Below are 14,729 nucleotides of genomic sequence, written 5' to 3'. Positions count from 1 at the left end.
CGTCCCACACTTGGCTGCAGGGTGGCTGCTAAATCAGCCTCCTGGGATGCTTTACGGCGGCTTTGGGCAGGGAGGCAGCACAGTAGAACTTGGGTGACAAGGTAGTCCTCGTTCCAGCATGCACGCAGGAGGACTTTAGCAGAAGGAAGTCTCCCAGAAGCGGCACGTTGTGTCTGTGAACAGGTGATCTCGCCCAGTTCCTGGCAGGACTTAGACCTACCTACCACTTCCTCCTCCTTAGTCTGGCCTCGCTTCTCTAGAGAGCCACGGTCTCCTGGGGCTGGAATCCGGAGGATGCGTAGAGGTGGTTCTCTTGTCACTGAAAGCCCGGTGCAGCCTGCTTCTCAGAACTCGCGTTGAGACCTGAGTTATTGGCTTGTTGCCCATCCCAGCCTGTTTCTGAGTGCTTCTGCTTGGGCTGACTAGAAGCAGTTGGGGTGACGCCCAGATGCTTTGGGACCCTAGACAGGGTTCCTAAGTCAGCCCTTGTGTTCAGCCTGCGTGCTCACTGGGTGCTCTTGCCCTTGTCTTCCCCTACGCCTGGTGCCAGGCCGGGCCTGCCCGGCCTGTGGGGGTGGTGTGCGGACAAAGAGAGGGAGGGTCTGTTCCTGATACGAGGGGCAACTTCTTAAAGCAAGGCGCTGGATGGCACTGGTGTTTTAGAAAGGAAGGCCCGAGCACAGGCCCGAGGCTCCACAACTCAGCGCCTCGTGATGGAGGCCGGGCTCTGCGGGGTGCAGTGCAAACCGAAGCGAGAGTGTGGGTGCCGGCCTGTGAGCTAGGCCATTCCCTGAAGGACATGACCTCTGGACACCAGGGTGATCGTCGTGGGGGGTAGATGCGAGTGTGGGGCCTTGGGAGAGGCCCGGGGTGCCGATTGAGGGTCCTCAGTCAAAGCCTGGGCACGGTTGTAAAGAAAGAGGTCAAGAGTGTACAGAAGACTGTGGAGAAGACAGACATGGTGTCCCGATAGGGCCCCCAAGTGGAAGGGAAGGGAGACCAGGAGGGAATTACCGGGAGAGGAGGGCTCGGAGCATAAGGCGCGAGGGGACAGGTATCCGAGGGCAGCCTGAAACTGGGCTCTGTGAGTGCTGGGGAGACTGGCTGTAGGCTAAGGCTCAGGGGATGAGGCAGCTGAGGGCACGAGGGGGGGGGGTTGTCAGCGCAGGGGAGGGCTGCGGTGGATTGGGGGGGGTTGTCAGCGCAGGGGAGGGCTGTGGTGGATTGGGGGGGGGTCAGCGCAGGGGAGGGCTGCGGTGGATTGGGGGGGCTTGTCAGCGCAGGGGAGGGCTGCAGTGGATTGGGGGTGTTGTCAGCGCAGGGGAGGGCTGTGGTGGATTGGGGGGGTGGGGTTATCAGCGCAGGGGAGGGCTGCGGTGGATTGGCGGGGGGGGTTGTCAGCGCAGGGGAGGGCTGTGGTGGATTGGGGGGTTGTCAGCGCAGGGGAGGGCTGCGGTGGATTGGGGGGGGAGGTTGTCAGTGCAGGGGAGGGCTGCGGTGGATTGGGGGGGTTGTCAGCGCAGGGGAGGGCTGCGGTGGATTGGGGGGTCAGCGCAGGGGAGGGCTGCGGTGGATTGGGGGGGTTGTCAGCGCAGAGGAGGGCTGTGGTGGATTGGAGGGGGGTGGGGTTGTCAGCGCAGGGGAGGGCTGTGGTGGATTGGGGGGGGTTGTCAGCGCAGGGGAGGGCTGCGGTGGATTGGGGGGTTGTCAGTGCAGGGGAGGGCTGCGGTGGATTGGGGGGGGTTGTCAGCGCAGAGGAGGGCTGCGGTGGATTGGGGGGGTCAGCGCAGGGGAGGGCTGTGGTGGATTGGGGGGGTTGTCAGCGCAGGGGAGGGCTGCGGTGGATTGGGGGGGTTGTCAGCGCAGGGGAGGGCTGCGGTGGATTGGGGGGGTTGTCAGCGCAGGGGAGGGCTGCGGTGGATTGGGGGGGTTGTCAGCGCAGGGGAGGGCTGCGGTGGATTGGGGGGGTTGTCAGCGCAGGGGAGGGCTGCGGTGGATTGGGGGGGTTGTCAGCGCAGGGGAGGGCTGCGGTGGATTGGGGGGGTTGTCAGCGCAGGGGAGGGCTGCGGTGGATTGGGGGGGTTGTCAGCGCAGGGGAGGGCTGCGGTGGATTGGCTAGGGCTGCGGCAGGCTGTCGAGCTGGTCGTGGGGGTGATCGCGGGTCCCGCTGTCTTCTCAGGACTTGGAGGTGTGTCAGTGCCCATTGCCTCAGGCCTGGTGGACACGGTCCCGGCTAGAAGGCCTGGCTAGGACCAGGGCCCTGCCGTCCACCCTGCCGGAGAGGGTCCCGAGGGGCGGGTTTGTGGACAGCTCGTGGGGCCTGGCTGAGCCGGGGCCGGGGGTGGGGGTGGGGGGGCAGGCCTCTTCCCCAAGGCCACGACTGACAGCAGGAGAGTTTCACTGACTTTCTCTTTTCTCTGCAGCTTACGGTTATTCCAGAAATTTGACACTTTCCGGATCCTGGTTTGTGGCGGGGATGGCAGTGTTGGCTGGGTCCTCTCTGAAATCGACAGCCTCAACCTTCACAAACAGGTACGAGGAAGAGGCAGTCCCGCCTAGGTCAGAGGTCAGAGGTCAGGAAGCGGCGGTGGTGGGGTCTCAGCTGTGAGCCGCTTCAGAGCCTCTGCCCCTGGTAGGCACCAGCACAGGGGTGGGCGCGGCAGGTAGGAGCCCCGCGGCCCTGTGGGGGCTGGGCCCGGCCTTGATTCAGCCAGGTAACCAGAGCTACCTGAAGAACGTGGCCTTGAGCAGGGCTCTCAGTGAGAGGTGATGGGACTTACTGTTCGCAGCTTCTGCCTTGCTGTCCATTCAGTCTAGATTTTGGCATTAAAACAAAAATAGATTTCATAGTTGCTACTAAGAAAATGTTTATCACAATCATGGCATTTTCACTTCATCTCCTTCCCTGGGTCGTTGCCAGTGCCAGCGTTTCTCATACTATGTGTACAGTGACCTATAGTGCAGTCTCTTTTTGTGTGTGTCAGTACCGGAGGGTTTGAACTCAGGGCCTGAGCACTCTCACACTCTCTCTGAGCTTTTCTTTTGCTCAAGGCTAGCTCGACCGCCCGAGCCACAGCTCTGCTTCTGATTTTCTGGTGGGATGACAGGCGTGAGCCACCAGTGCCTGGCCCACAGTGCGGGCTCACACGGACCCCTGCCGCCTGCTCTCCGAGCCTGCTGGTCTGCTTTTGAGTCATCCCTGCGCTGGGCCTCCCTCCCTCTCCTCAGTCAGCACCTCTGTGGGGTGGTTTTCAGTGGACGCAGCCGGGGATCGGGGTCCGCTTGCCCCCCTCGTGTGCAGCCGAGGTTGCCCAGCGCCAGCCCTGTGGAGGCTGTGCCTGTCCTCAGGAGCCCCAGGTTGAGCGTTGGCCTCGCCAGACCCCCCTGTGACGGGAAGTTGCCCTTCCATGGCTCACCTGCTTCTGCCCCACTGTGAACTCTGGGCCTGGGCACTGTCCCTGAGCTCTTCAGCTCAAGGCTAGCACTCTACCACTTGAGCCACAGGCGCCGCTTCCGGTTTTCTGGTGGGTAATTGGTGGGATAAGAGTCTCACACCCTTTCCTGCCCGGCCGGCTTTGAGCTGGGATCCTCAGATCTCAGCTTCCTGAGTTGCTAGGGTGACAGGTGTGAGCCGCCAGCGCCCGGCAAGTCTTATTTTTTATTTACTTAATTTCTGATGAGGTCAAACACTGCCTCAGTTTACCTTGACGTTTCCATGGATCGCCTCTTCACCCCTCTCCCCCATTTTCTTTTCTTTTTTTTTTTTTTTTTTTGCCAGTCGTGGGCCTTGGACTCAGGGCCTGAGCACTGTCCCTGGCTTCTTCCCGCTCAAGGCTAGCACTCTGCCACCTGAGCCACAGCGCCCCCTCTGGCCATTTTCCATATATGTGGTGCTGGGGAATTGAACCCAGGGCTTCATGTGTAGGAGGCAAGTGCTCTTGCCACTAGGCCATATTCCCAGCCCTCCCCCATTTTCTGTTTTTGTAAGTGGATGTCTGGTAAGAATTTTTTCCAGACTGCCCTTCTGTCATCAACGTGCTTTTAAATTAAAAAACAACAACCCACTTTTTCTTTATATTGTTCTTGGCACACTGACACACCACTCCTATATATACCAGATATCACCCTGTGTTGTCTTACACTGCTACTTGTAGTCCTTGGGAATGTTTTAGTCTTCCCCGTGACTGGAGTAGACTTTTCAGCGACTGTGCACTCCGGCCCGCCCTGCTCACCCCGATACCTGCGCGGGCTCCCTTGTGCACGCAACTGGAATGGCGGTGGCCTTGGAGTGGGCCCGTCGGCCCTAGTCCTCACACAGCCAGGCCCTGCAAGGTGCTCAGGAAAGGGAAATAGCGCCGCCTAGTGGTGTGCATAGAGCAGTCCACTTAGCTTTGCTGCCGGCATCCTTGACAAGGTCACTGTTGCTGTGACAGCGGAACCTTACGGTTTAGCTTCCTCCCTGGCGCCGAGTTCCACAAGCATTTGTCTCCTCTCATTTCCCGAGCCCCTCATGCGCTGCTGGTCCCCCTTTCTCATCCCCCTGGCTCCCGCACACAGCGGTGCTTCTCTTCTGAGCTCCCATTATATGTGCCGTGTGACCCGCGCCTCTGGACGCCCCTCCTCCTTCCCCTTGCCCGCCTCAGGGAGGCACAGCGACTGGGCAGAGCCTCTGCCGTGTCCGCGCTGGGGACACCTTGGCTTCGGTGTCCTGATGCCGTCCTCACCTGACAGCTCTTCCCTGGACTCTGAACATGTGTCCTGTCCTCCTGGCTCCCGCGCTCCAGCTGTGCGCCAGCTGTGCCGAGGGCACTTCTCCCCAGTGGTCCCCAGCCTGGCTTTCCTCTTAGGTTCAGCCCGTCTGCCTGTTGTTCTGGCCTCTGTTTGTCCATGGCTTGCCCGTGTGTCCCCGGCCATTCTCTTTGGGACAGTTGTGTCCTGTGTCCCCCAGTAGCCTCTGTGCGGACAGCAGAATTGACCAGATCCTGCATTTGCTTCCTCCCCATCTCATTTCCTTGCCTTGCCTTCCTCTTCCTCAGGGCGGACTTGGACTTGTCCCTCCCTGGGCAAGCCACCTTGAGCCCCACCTTTAGCTCTCTTTGTGAGGTGCTGGGCAGCACTGCTGCACCCCTCTTGAGTGCCCTTCTGCCCTTCTGTCTCCCCTGTGTCCTGGCTGTCGCCCCTGCATTGCCTTGCCAGGCAGTGCCCTCGACACGCGCTGTCCCCGCAGGCCAGGTCCTTGGTGCATTTGGAGGGGAGGGTGCCAGCGCTGTACGTCGGGTGTGGGGGGGGCGGTAGACCTGGCCTTAGGACCCGGGCCACCTGCATTTCAGGCCCTAGTGACCCTAACTGGCCACTCTGTCATCAGAGTCCCCAGCAGGAGAGCTCTGGGGCATCCAGTATTGTGGGGGCACTTGGAGCCGTGGCCTGGCACGGAGGGGCTTTTATGCGCACTTGGGATGGGCATGATAGGTGCTAGGCGCAGGGTGTAAGACCTCGGGAGGTGCGTGGAGGTGTGTCCAGGCTGAGAGTTGTCGGCATCAGGATATTTTCAGAGGAACTGAAGGTAAAGTTGATGTCAGCGAGTAAGGTGTCATAGTGGAGAGACAGGTGGGGAGACGCAGGCACGGTGGATGGAGACGGTGGGGAGACGCAGGCATGGTGGATGGAGACGGTGGGGAGACGCAGGCATGGTGGATGGAGGGGTGGGGAGACGCAGGCATGGTGGAGACGGTGGGGAGACGCAGGCATGGTGGATGGAGGGGTGGGGAGACGCAGGCATGGTGGAGACAGTGGGGAGACGCAGGCATGGTGGACGGAGACGGTGGGGAGACGCAGGCATGGTGGAGACGGTGGGGAGACGCAGGCATGGTGGAGACGGTGGGGAGACGCGGGCATGGTGGACGGAGACGGTGGGGAGACGCAGGCATGGTGGAGACGGTGGGGAGACGCAGGCATGGTGGAGACGGTGGGGAGACGCAGGCATGGTGGACGGAGACGGTGGGGAGACGCAGGCATGGTGGACGGAGACGGTGGGGAGACGCAGGCATGGTGGATGGAGGGGTGGGGAGACGCAGGCATGGTGGATGGAGGGGTGGGGAGACGCAGGCATGGTGGATGGAGGGGTGGGGAGACGCAGGCATGGTGGATGGAGGGGTGGGGAGACGCAGGCATGGTGGATGGAGACAGTGGGGAGACGCAGACATGGTGGATGGAGGGGTGGGGAGACGCAGGCATGGTGGATGGAGGGGTGGGGAGACGCAGGCATGGTGGATGGAGACGGTGGGGAGACGCAGGCATGGTGGATGGAGGGGTGGGGAGACGCAGGCATGGTGGATGGAGGGGTGGGGAGACGCAGGCATGGTGGATGGAGACAGTGGGGAGACGCAGACATGGTGGATGGAGGGGTGGGGAGACGCAGGCATGGTGGATGGAGGGGTGGGGAGACGCAGGCATGGTGGATGGAGACAGTGGGGAGACGCAGGCATGATGGATGGAGGGGTGGGGAGACGCAGGCATGGTGGAGACGGTGGGGAGACGCAGGCACGGTGGAGACGGTGGGGAGACGCAGGCATGGTGGAGACGGTGGGGAGACGCAGGCATGGTGGACGGAGACGGTGGGGAGACGCAGGCATGGTGGATGGAGGGGTGGGGAGACGCAGGCATGGTGGATGGAGGGGTGGGGAGACGCAGGCATGGTGGATGGAGGGGTGGGGAGACGCAGGCATGGTGGATGGAGGGGTGGGGAGACGCAGGCATGGTGGATGGAGGGGTGGGGAGACGCAGGCATGGTGGATGGAGGGGTGGGGAGACGCAGGCATGGTGGATGGAGGGGTGGGGAGACGCAGACATGGTGGACGGAGACGGTGGGGAGACGCAGGCATGGTGGATGGAGACGGTGGGAGACGCAGGCATGGTGGACGGAGACAGTGGGGAGACGCAGGCATGGTGGAGACGGTGGGGAGACGCAGGCATGGTGGATGGAGGGGTGGGGGAGACGCAGGCATGGTGGATGGAGACGGTGGGGAGACGCAGGCATGGTGGATGGAGGGGTGGGGAGACGCAGGCATGGTGGATGGAGGGGTGGGGAGACGCAGGCATGGTGGATGGAGACAGTGGGGAGACGCAGACATGGTGGATGGAGGGGTGGGGAGACGCAGGCATGGTGGATGGAGGGGTGGGGAGAGACGCAGGCATGGTGGATGGAGACAGTGGGGAGACGCAGGCATGGTGGATGGAGGGGTGGGGAGACGCAGGCATGGTGGAGACGGTGGGGAGACGCAGGCACGGTGGAGACGGTGGGGAGACGCAGGCACGGTGGAGACGGTGGGGAGACGCAGGCACGGTGGAGACGGTGGGGAGACGCAGGCACGGTGGATGGAGGGGTGGGGGAGACGCAGGCATGGTGGATGGAGGGGTGGGGAGACGCAGGCATGGGGAGACGGTGGGGAGACGCAGGCACGGTGGAGAGGGGAGGGGAGACGCAGGCACAGTGGAGACGGTGGGGAGATGCAGGCACGGTGGATGGAGGGGGTGGGGAGACGCAGGCACGGTGGAGACGGTGGGGAGACGCAGGCACGGTGGAGAGGGGTGGGGAGACGCAGGCACGGTGGAGAGGGGTGGGGAGACGCAGGCACGGTGGAGACGGTGGGGAGACGCAGGCACGGTGGAGACGGTGGGGAGACGCAGGCACGGTGGAGAGGGGTGGGGAGACGCAGGCACGGTGGAGAGGGGTGGGGAGACGCAGGCACGGTGGAGACGGTGGGGAGACGCAGGCACGGTGGGAGACGGTGGGGAGACGCAGACTGACTTGACGTGTGGTCATATAGCAGTGCTGGTGGGAAGGAATGAGGTTCTAGACGCCAGAGGGCTTGAGGGTGATCCGTGAACGTCCGTGGATGGCCGAGTGAAGTCTGGAGGGAGGGCCGTGACCCTGGTGTCTGCTGTTGGGGACGGGGACCGTCTCCTCACGGCTGGGCTCTGGGGAGGAGGCGCAGGCAGGCCACACACCTACTCTCCCTCCCCCGTCGGGTGTGGCCGTCGCGGGAGCGTCCTCTCTGCCTTCTCCACAGTGTCAGCTGGGAGTGCTGCCCCTGGGGACGGGGAACGACCTGGCCCGGGTGCTGGGCTGGGGCTCGGCCTGCGACGACGACACGCAGCTCCCCCAGATCCTGGCCAAGCTGGAGAGGGCCAGCACGAAGATGCTGGACAGGTGGGTGGCCGCGGGGGCGCGCGCAGGGCGCCGGGGCCGCTGCCCGGGTGGAAGGGCCCGGCCTGGGCCTGCCGTCCCTTCCTGGCAGTTTCTGGGCTTGGTCAGAGGATGAGGAGGATAGAAGCAGACGGCACCAGGAGCACGCGGAGAGAGGCGGCGTCTCACCGGCCGCCCTCGGCTCTGAGAGCAGCCTGTAGTCTTTGGCTGCTCAGGCCTGGGGTCTCATGGTCGTGGTGCAGAATGCTCCCGGTCATTTTCCCCTCACTCTGTTCCCAGAAGAATGAGGGAGCAGGTGACCCCCTAGCCGCCTAGGGGCTGAGCTGACTCTCTGCCTGCGCAGGTGGAGTGTCATGGCGTACGAGACCAAACTCCCTCGGCAGGCCTCCTCCTCCACCGTCACCGAAGACTTCAGTGAGGACTCCGAGGTATGGCTGCCCTCCGCACCCCACTTCAGTGCTGAGGAGGGCTCTGCCCTCTGCCCGACCCCAGCCCGCCACGGGTCACGCACGCTCCATGGTGTGACCCTGCGGGGGAGAAGGGGGGCTGACCAAGCTGGAGGCTTTGGGCCTGGGGCTTCCTGCAGCCAGCACAGGACTTGAGGGGCTTCTGGTGCCCTGTGGTGACTTCCTCTTCTCCCATCATCTGCTCAGCACCTTGCTCCCCCCCCCCCCCCCCCGCTGTCCTCTCCCCCCCCCCCCCCCCCCATCCCCTCCGCCCACCATCCCTGCCACTGGCTGTGACTCTCCACAGCTGGCATACCTGTCCTCTTGGCCTCCTCCCACAGCCCCGCCCTCCTGCCCCTGGCCCGCCTTTCCTCTTAGCCCCGCCCTCCTGCCCCTGGCCCGCCTTTCCTCTTAGCCTCCCTTTCACTTGGCCCCTGTGCTTCAGCCTGGAGTTCTTGTCCTTGACGGTGGGCACTGCTGTGATTCAGCTCCGTTTCCTCGGGGCATAGACTGTCCTGGGCACCCCACCGTGCTTGTCCCATCCAGCCCCCAACTGAGCACGATGACTGCCCAGGGGTGCGCTGCCAGACAGGGGCCGAGGGCTGTAGAAAGATGAGTACCAGGGCAGTGGTTGGCCTTGAACAAGGATGCCGGCCAAAGTGCTTGCGTTGCCTCGGCCCGGGTAGTGAGCTGTGCACGGTGTGTGCATTTCTCTTCCTTGAGAGGAAGTACGCTCGCTGCCCGGCCAGGGCCAGGGCCAGCAGGCAGTCGCCACACAGGGCAGGCGCCGGTGTCCAGGCGCCGAGGGGAGAAGCAAGCGAGATGGGAACGTTCTGTGAGGGATTCACAGCCAGACAGACGGAGTGGCTTCGGCTCTGAATGGAGCCCAGAGACGATGCCCAGCACCTGACGGCGGGGGCGGGGCGGGGGGAAGGGGGTGGCCAGGACTGCAGGCGAGCTCCCCAGGCTGGTCTCAGGACCTCAGGCTGGAGGAGCAGCCGCTCTCTGTTGTGACAGGCTTCCTCGGTCTGTCCCCCGCTTGGCAAAGCTTTGGGAATGTCTCCCCTGGCCCGGGAGGACGGGGTGGGAAGGGGGATCTCAGCCACCAGCAAGAGTGGAGGCAGGCTCCGGGGCCCAGCGTCACAGCTGGAGCCGAGTGGGTCCTCACAGACTGACAGCGCTCGGGCCTCGGGGCGGTTGTAGGTGCAGCAAATTCTCTTCTATGAAGACTCGGTGGCCGCCCACCTCTCTAAAATCCTCACCTCGGACCAGCACTCGGTGGTGATCTCGTCGGCCAAGTGAGTCCTCAGCCGCGGGGACCCGGGGCGGCCTCGGGGGCGGGCGCGGCGTCGGGCCCCGGGCCCCAGGCAGTGGTTTCTGTGCCCCCAGGGTGCTCTGTGAGACTGTGAAGGACTTTGTGGCCCGGGTGGGCAAGGCCTACGAGAAGGCGACCGAGAGCTCCGGGGAGTCGGAGGTCATGGCCAAGAAGGTGGGTTCCCGGCCGGGGCGGGAGGAGGGCGTCGGTGCGAGGGAGCGCGCCCCATGCCCCGTGTCCCTCCTGCAGTGCTCCGTCCTGAAGGAGAAGCTGGACTCCCTCCTCAAGACCCTGGACGACGAGTCCCAGGCCTCCTCCTCCCTGCCCAACCCCCCTCCTACCATCGCCGAGGAGGCCGAGGACGGGGACGGGCCCGGCGGCAGTGGCAGCGGCGGCGGCGGCGGCGGCCGCACCCCTGGCCCCGCTGGGGACCACCCCGTGGGCTCCACGTGCTCCTCCCGGCCGCAGATCTTCCGGCCTCGGGAGCAGCTCATGCTGAGAGCTAACAGCCTGAAGAAAGCCATCCGGCAGATCATCGAGCATACCGAGAGAGGTAGCGGGCCTCAGGAGCACAGACGGGGCATTCCCCAAACATGGTGGCCGCGCAAGAGGCACCCACGGGGCAGCCACGCCACGCGTTCCCCCCCCGCCCCCCCAGCGGCACCTGTCCTCATTGCCCTGTCCCCGGAGGCCAGGCCTTCCCAACCCTCCTCCCCGTCTACTCGCCGCTCGCTGCAGTGACCCCTGTGCAGAGGGGGTGGCCTCTGCCCTCCCCGGTGCCTTCCGCCGGGCACCCTGGGTCCCTCTCCTCACCCCCAGCCTGTGGGCACGCATGCCGGGCGTGCTGGGCGGGGGGTGGGGGGGCGGGGGTGGGCCCGAGGGCTCGCCAGAGACGCCTGAGTCGAGGAGGAGTCCGCTGGCACCCCGACCCCACTGCGCAGGCTCAGTCCTGGCTGTTCCCTCCTGCCAGCCGTGGACGAGCAGAACGCCCAGACCCAGGAGCAGCAGGGCTTTGTCCTGGGCCTGTCAGAGCCAGAGGAGAAGAAGGACCTGAGGAAGGACGAGAGGGTGTGCCTGCCGCCCGCCCACACTGAGGGCTGCGGGGCGGCCAGGAGCAGGAGCCACCGCAAAGGTGCGGCCAGGCCCCGGCCGGGCTCTTCCTGGGGGAGGCTCGGCACGGGAGCCGGGGGGCCCCGGGGTCGCTCCGCGCACCATCGGCGCGTGCCCGCTTGTTCTGGGGTGCTGGCTGGGCCGCGGGGGCAGGGAGACGCCCCGCCTGGCCGAGGGCCCTCCTGGATGGGCTCAGAGCCCGCGTGGCCCTCAGTGGCTCAGATGGGGCTGCGTCCGGCGCGGGCAGGACCTGCCTTCTGGAAGCAGGCTCCTCGTGTGAAGCAGCCCCCCGCCCCCACTGGGGATCCCCAAACTCCACCCGGGTGCTGGTGCTTTGTAGCTTCCTCCCGCCCCAAGTCCTCGGCCTCTTGGCTTGGCTCCTGGACAGTCTGACGTGCGCCGTCCTGTTTTGCAGTGTCCAGATCCCCGTGCGAGAAGCTGTTGGGCAGAGGAAGTCTGTCCCTGGGCAGCTCTGCCTCCCTCCCCCCCCAGACGGGGAGCCGGGACAGCTTTCCCGCCCTGAACACCAAGATCCTCTATCCAAGTGAGCACACTCCCCTCCGTGGCTGGGGCGGGCCGGGGCGGGGTGGGGCAGGGGCTTGAGGCGCGGCTGGGGCGCTGGCTCTGTCAGGATGAGTGGCTAGACAGTGTCCCTGTCCTCGGAGGACGTACACACTCACGGGAGACCGCTTTCGAGTGTGTGCGGCGGAAGGAAAAGGGTTTCTAACCTAAAGGCAAGTAGAGCGCATATGATCAGGCGCGCGTGATGCTTTCCACCTGTTTTTGTCCTTCCATGTGAAATGCTCGTGGTAATGTTTTAACTTTGTTTTTTGGTACCCGTCCCGGGTGCTGTCTCCGAGCGTTCTTGCTCTAATGCTCTACCACTCGGAGTCACAGCTTCCCTTCTGGCTTTTTGGTGGTTAATGGGGGGTGACAGTCTTACGGGTTTCCCGGCTTGGGCTGGCTCTGAATGACTGGCACGTGCTCGTTTCTTCAGGAATTTGGGGTAATCGCAGCTTGCCCTCACCGGCCTCCCGTCACCGGACATGCCCGTCCCTCCTCTCCCCAGGTGTGCGGGCCGGGATGTCGGACTCCCTGCCCGGGAGCTCAGTCATCAGCCGCTTGCTGATTAACGCCGACCCCTTCAGCGCCGAGCCGGAGAACCTGTGAGTGCGAGGCCTTGGGCGGAGAGAAGGCGGCGAGCCGAGGCCCGGGTGGGCGCCGAGTGGAGTTAGTGGGCGTCGGCCGGCCGGCGCCGGCTTGCCAGGGACCCCTGGCCCGAGGAGGGAGCCAGGCGCCCCTTGTGTCCTCCTGAGGGCCCCCAGCTTCCACTGGGAGCCGCCTGGCTGGTCCTTGGCTGCCGTGTGCTCTGCTTCTCCTTGCCACGTTCTCTCCCTCGGGTCTTCCTCATGCCGGTCTCATGGTGCTTGCCACCCTCGTCCTCGATGCAGGTCCGAGGGGGGAGCGCGGGGGGCTGCCGCGTGCAATGCAGCCTTCTTCCTTCGCCGGCTCGAGCACAGCCGTTGACGGGAGCCGGCGCTGCCACCCCTCCCAGAGCGGTGCCCGCCGGCCCCCGACAGGATTCTTAGGTTGTCTCCCTCATCCAGGGCCACTGAGCCCCCCCCCCCCCCCCGCCCTTCCATTTCTTTCCTCCTGCATCGTGCACTTGCTGCCCGTGGAGGGGCCCTGGGGCGAGTACTGTGGCTGGGGCAGAGGCCCTGCCCGGTTGGGGGACCAAGAGTGAGTGCAGAGCCCGCCCAGGAGCCACGGCCCCTGTGCTCTGGGGGAGAAGCCTTGTGCTCCTGGGGCCAGGTGGGCATTTTCAGGCCACTTGCCATTTTAATGTGGAGTGGCTTTGAGGCCTGGAGCGGAGCGGCGTGGGTCGCGTGGGAGGCTGCTAGTGCGGCTGAGACGGCAGGCAGCTCCTCAACGGGGCGGACCAGTGTCACCGCACGTTCTAGTCTTCTGCCACCAGGTCGCGCCAAGAGGACCGAAAATGTGTCCACAGTAACACTTGTGCACAGATACTCACAAATCATCACCACAAAGCAAACCTATACGAATGTCCATCAGCTGGGGAGAGGCAGAGGCGCAGCCTGGCCCTGCCGCATGTCACTGCAGGAGAAGCGAGCTCGGCGGTCACGCCCAGGGCAGCGGCGGGCGTGGCAGGTCACGCGTGATCGCCGCTGTCGGCCTGCGCGGGACAGGCCCAGGCGTGGAGACAGCTGGCCACCCGTGTCCAGGGGCTGAGGTTACGGGGCCGCTGGAGCCGGGCACTGTGGGCTCACACCTGCGATCCTAGCTACTCAGCAGGCTGAGATTCAAGGATCACAGTTGGAAGCCAGCCCGGGCAGGAAAGCCTGTGAGATTCTTATCTCCAGTTAGCCACCAGAAAGCCAAAAGGAGAGCTGTGGCTCCAGTGGTAGAATGTTAGCCTTGAACAAAAGGCCCAGAGACAGTGCCCAGGCGCAGAGTTCAAGAAGCCCCAGTACTGGCATAAAAAATGGGGGCCGTGGGGAAGGCTGCTGGTGTCCAGGATGCTCTGGGATGACAGGTGTGGGCTTTTTTTCTGAGGTGATGCGTTCCAAGACTGGTGTGACTGTTAATAGATTAAGCACCATTGAATCACATACTTTAAATTGGTATATGCTACACGAGTAACTCAATGAGCTGTTACCACCACTACCACCCCAAAAGACAAAAATAAAAATCTAAGTAAAAAAAAAAAAACAGCTCGGGGCCCTGGGTTCAAATCCTGGCATGTGCAGGAGAGGCAAGAGAGCAACACGGGGGGAGAAGTATCAGTTTGCTCTAAGGAGGGCAGTGGCCCGCGGCCTCCCCGGCTGCGGTGACCCTGTGCCCTCGCTCCGCAGAGAGTGCTACACAGAGAAGTGCGTCATGAACAACTACTTCGGCATCGGCCTGGACGCCAAGATATCCCTGGACTTCAACAACAAGCGCGACGAGCACCCCGAGAAATGCAGGTCAGTGTGGCCCTGGGGACACGCGCCCTCCCTGGGCCCTCCCCGGGCCCTTCCTGTGCCCACGGCCTCCTGCCGAGGACGCTGGGGACCGCTGGAGTCAGTGGGGCAGCGCACGCGGCACGCGGTCCGAGCAGAGGGGCTCCCGGAGAGGGGGGCGGTGTGGGCGGGGCTCTGGCGGTGTGGGCGGGGCTCTGGCTGGGGCTGCTCACTGGGCGGGCGGTGTGGGTGGGGGCTCTGGCCGGGGCTGCTCATTGGGCGGGAGGCGTGGGAGGGGCTAGCTGTGGCTGCTCATTGGGCGGGCGGCGTGGGAGGGGGCTCTGGCCGGGGCTGCTCATTGGGCGGGAGGCGTGGGAGGGGCCCTAGCTGTGGCTGCTCATTGGGCGGGCGGCGTGGGAGGGGGCTCTGGCCGGGGCTGCTCATTGGGCGGGAGGCGTGGGAGGGGCTCCGGCTGCTCGGCTGGGCGGGGTTGACACCGGGAAGCCTCCGAGCCTGTGGTGCTGGCTGGCAGGTGACCCCGCCCACAAGAAGCCCCGCAGCCTCCCGCACTGTCGGTGCGTGGGTCACACGTCTGAAGATTGCGTTCTCCCAAATTCTCCATGGTGAGCCAGAGGAGTCCCAGCGCATGCGCTTTCCGTGAGGCTTACTCCTTGCCTTTCAGGATTTGACCG

The 14,729-nt window shown here is 64.4% G+C and overlaps 1 protein-coding gene across 2 annotated transcripts in view; it reads left to right on the top strand.

Moving 5' to 3' along the window:
• Positions 1-14,729, top strand: part of Dgkd (diacylglycerol kinase delta) — an 85,970-nt gene that overhangs the window by 63,522 nt on the left and 7,719 nt on the right. For both annotated transcript variants that reach the window (XM_048344478.1, XM_048344477.1), the window contains exons 10-19: positions 2,424-2,532; positions 8,070-8,209; positions 8,550-8,634; positions 9,856-9,950; positions 10,042-10,141; positions 10,217-10,520; positions 10,938-11,099; positions 11,493-11,621; positions 12,147-12,243; positions 13,951-14,061. In XM_048344478.1, coding sequence (XP_048200435.1) covers positions 2,424-2,532; positions 8,070-8,209; positions 8,550-8,634; positions 9,856-9,950; positions 10,042-10,141; positions 10,217-10,520; positions 10,938-11,099; positions 11,493-11,621; positions 12,147-12,243; positions 13,951-14,061 — 1,332 coding nt within the window. The remainder of the gene's footprint in view (positions 1-2,423; positions 2,533-8,069; positions 8,210-8,549; positions 8,635-9,855; positions 9,951-10,041; positions 10,142-10,216; positions 10,521-10,937; positions 11,100-11,492; positions 11,622-12,146; positions 12,244-13,950; positions 14,062-14,729) is intronic.

The sequence above is a fragment of the Perognathus longimembris genome, chromosome 4 (assembly GCF_023159225.1).
Source record: "Perognathus longimembris pacificus isolate PPM17 chromosome 4, ASM2315922v1, whole genome shotgun sequence".
Classification (NCBI taxonomy): Eukaryota; Metazoa; Chordata; class Mammalia; order Rodentia; family Heteromyidae; genus Perognathus; species Perognathus longimembris.
This window is presented reverse-complemented; position numbering and strand designations above follow the sequence as displayed.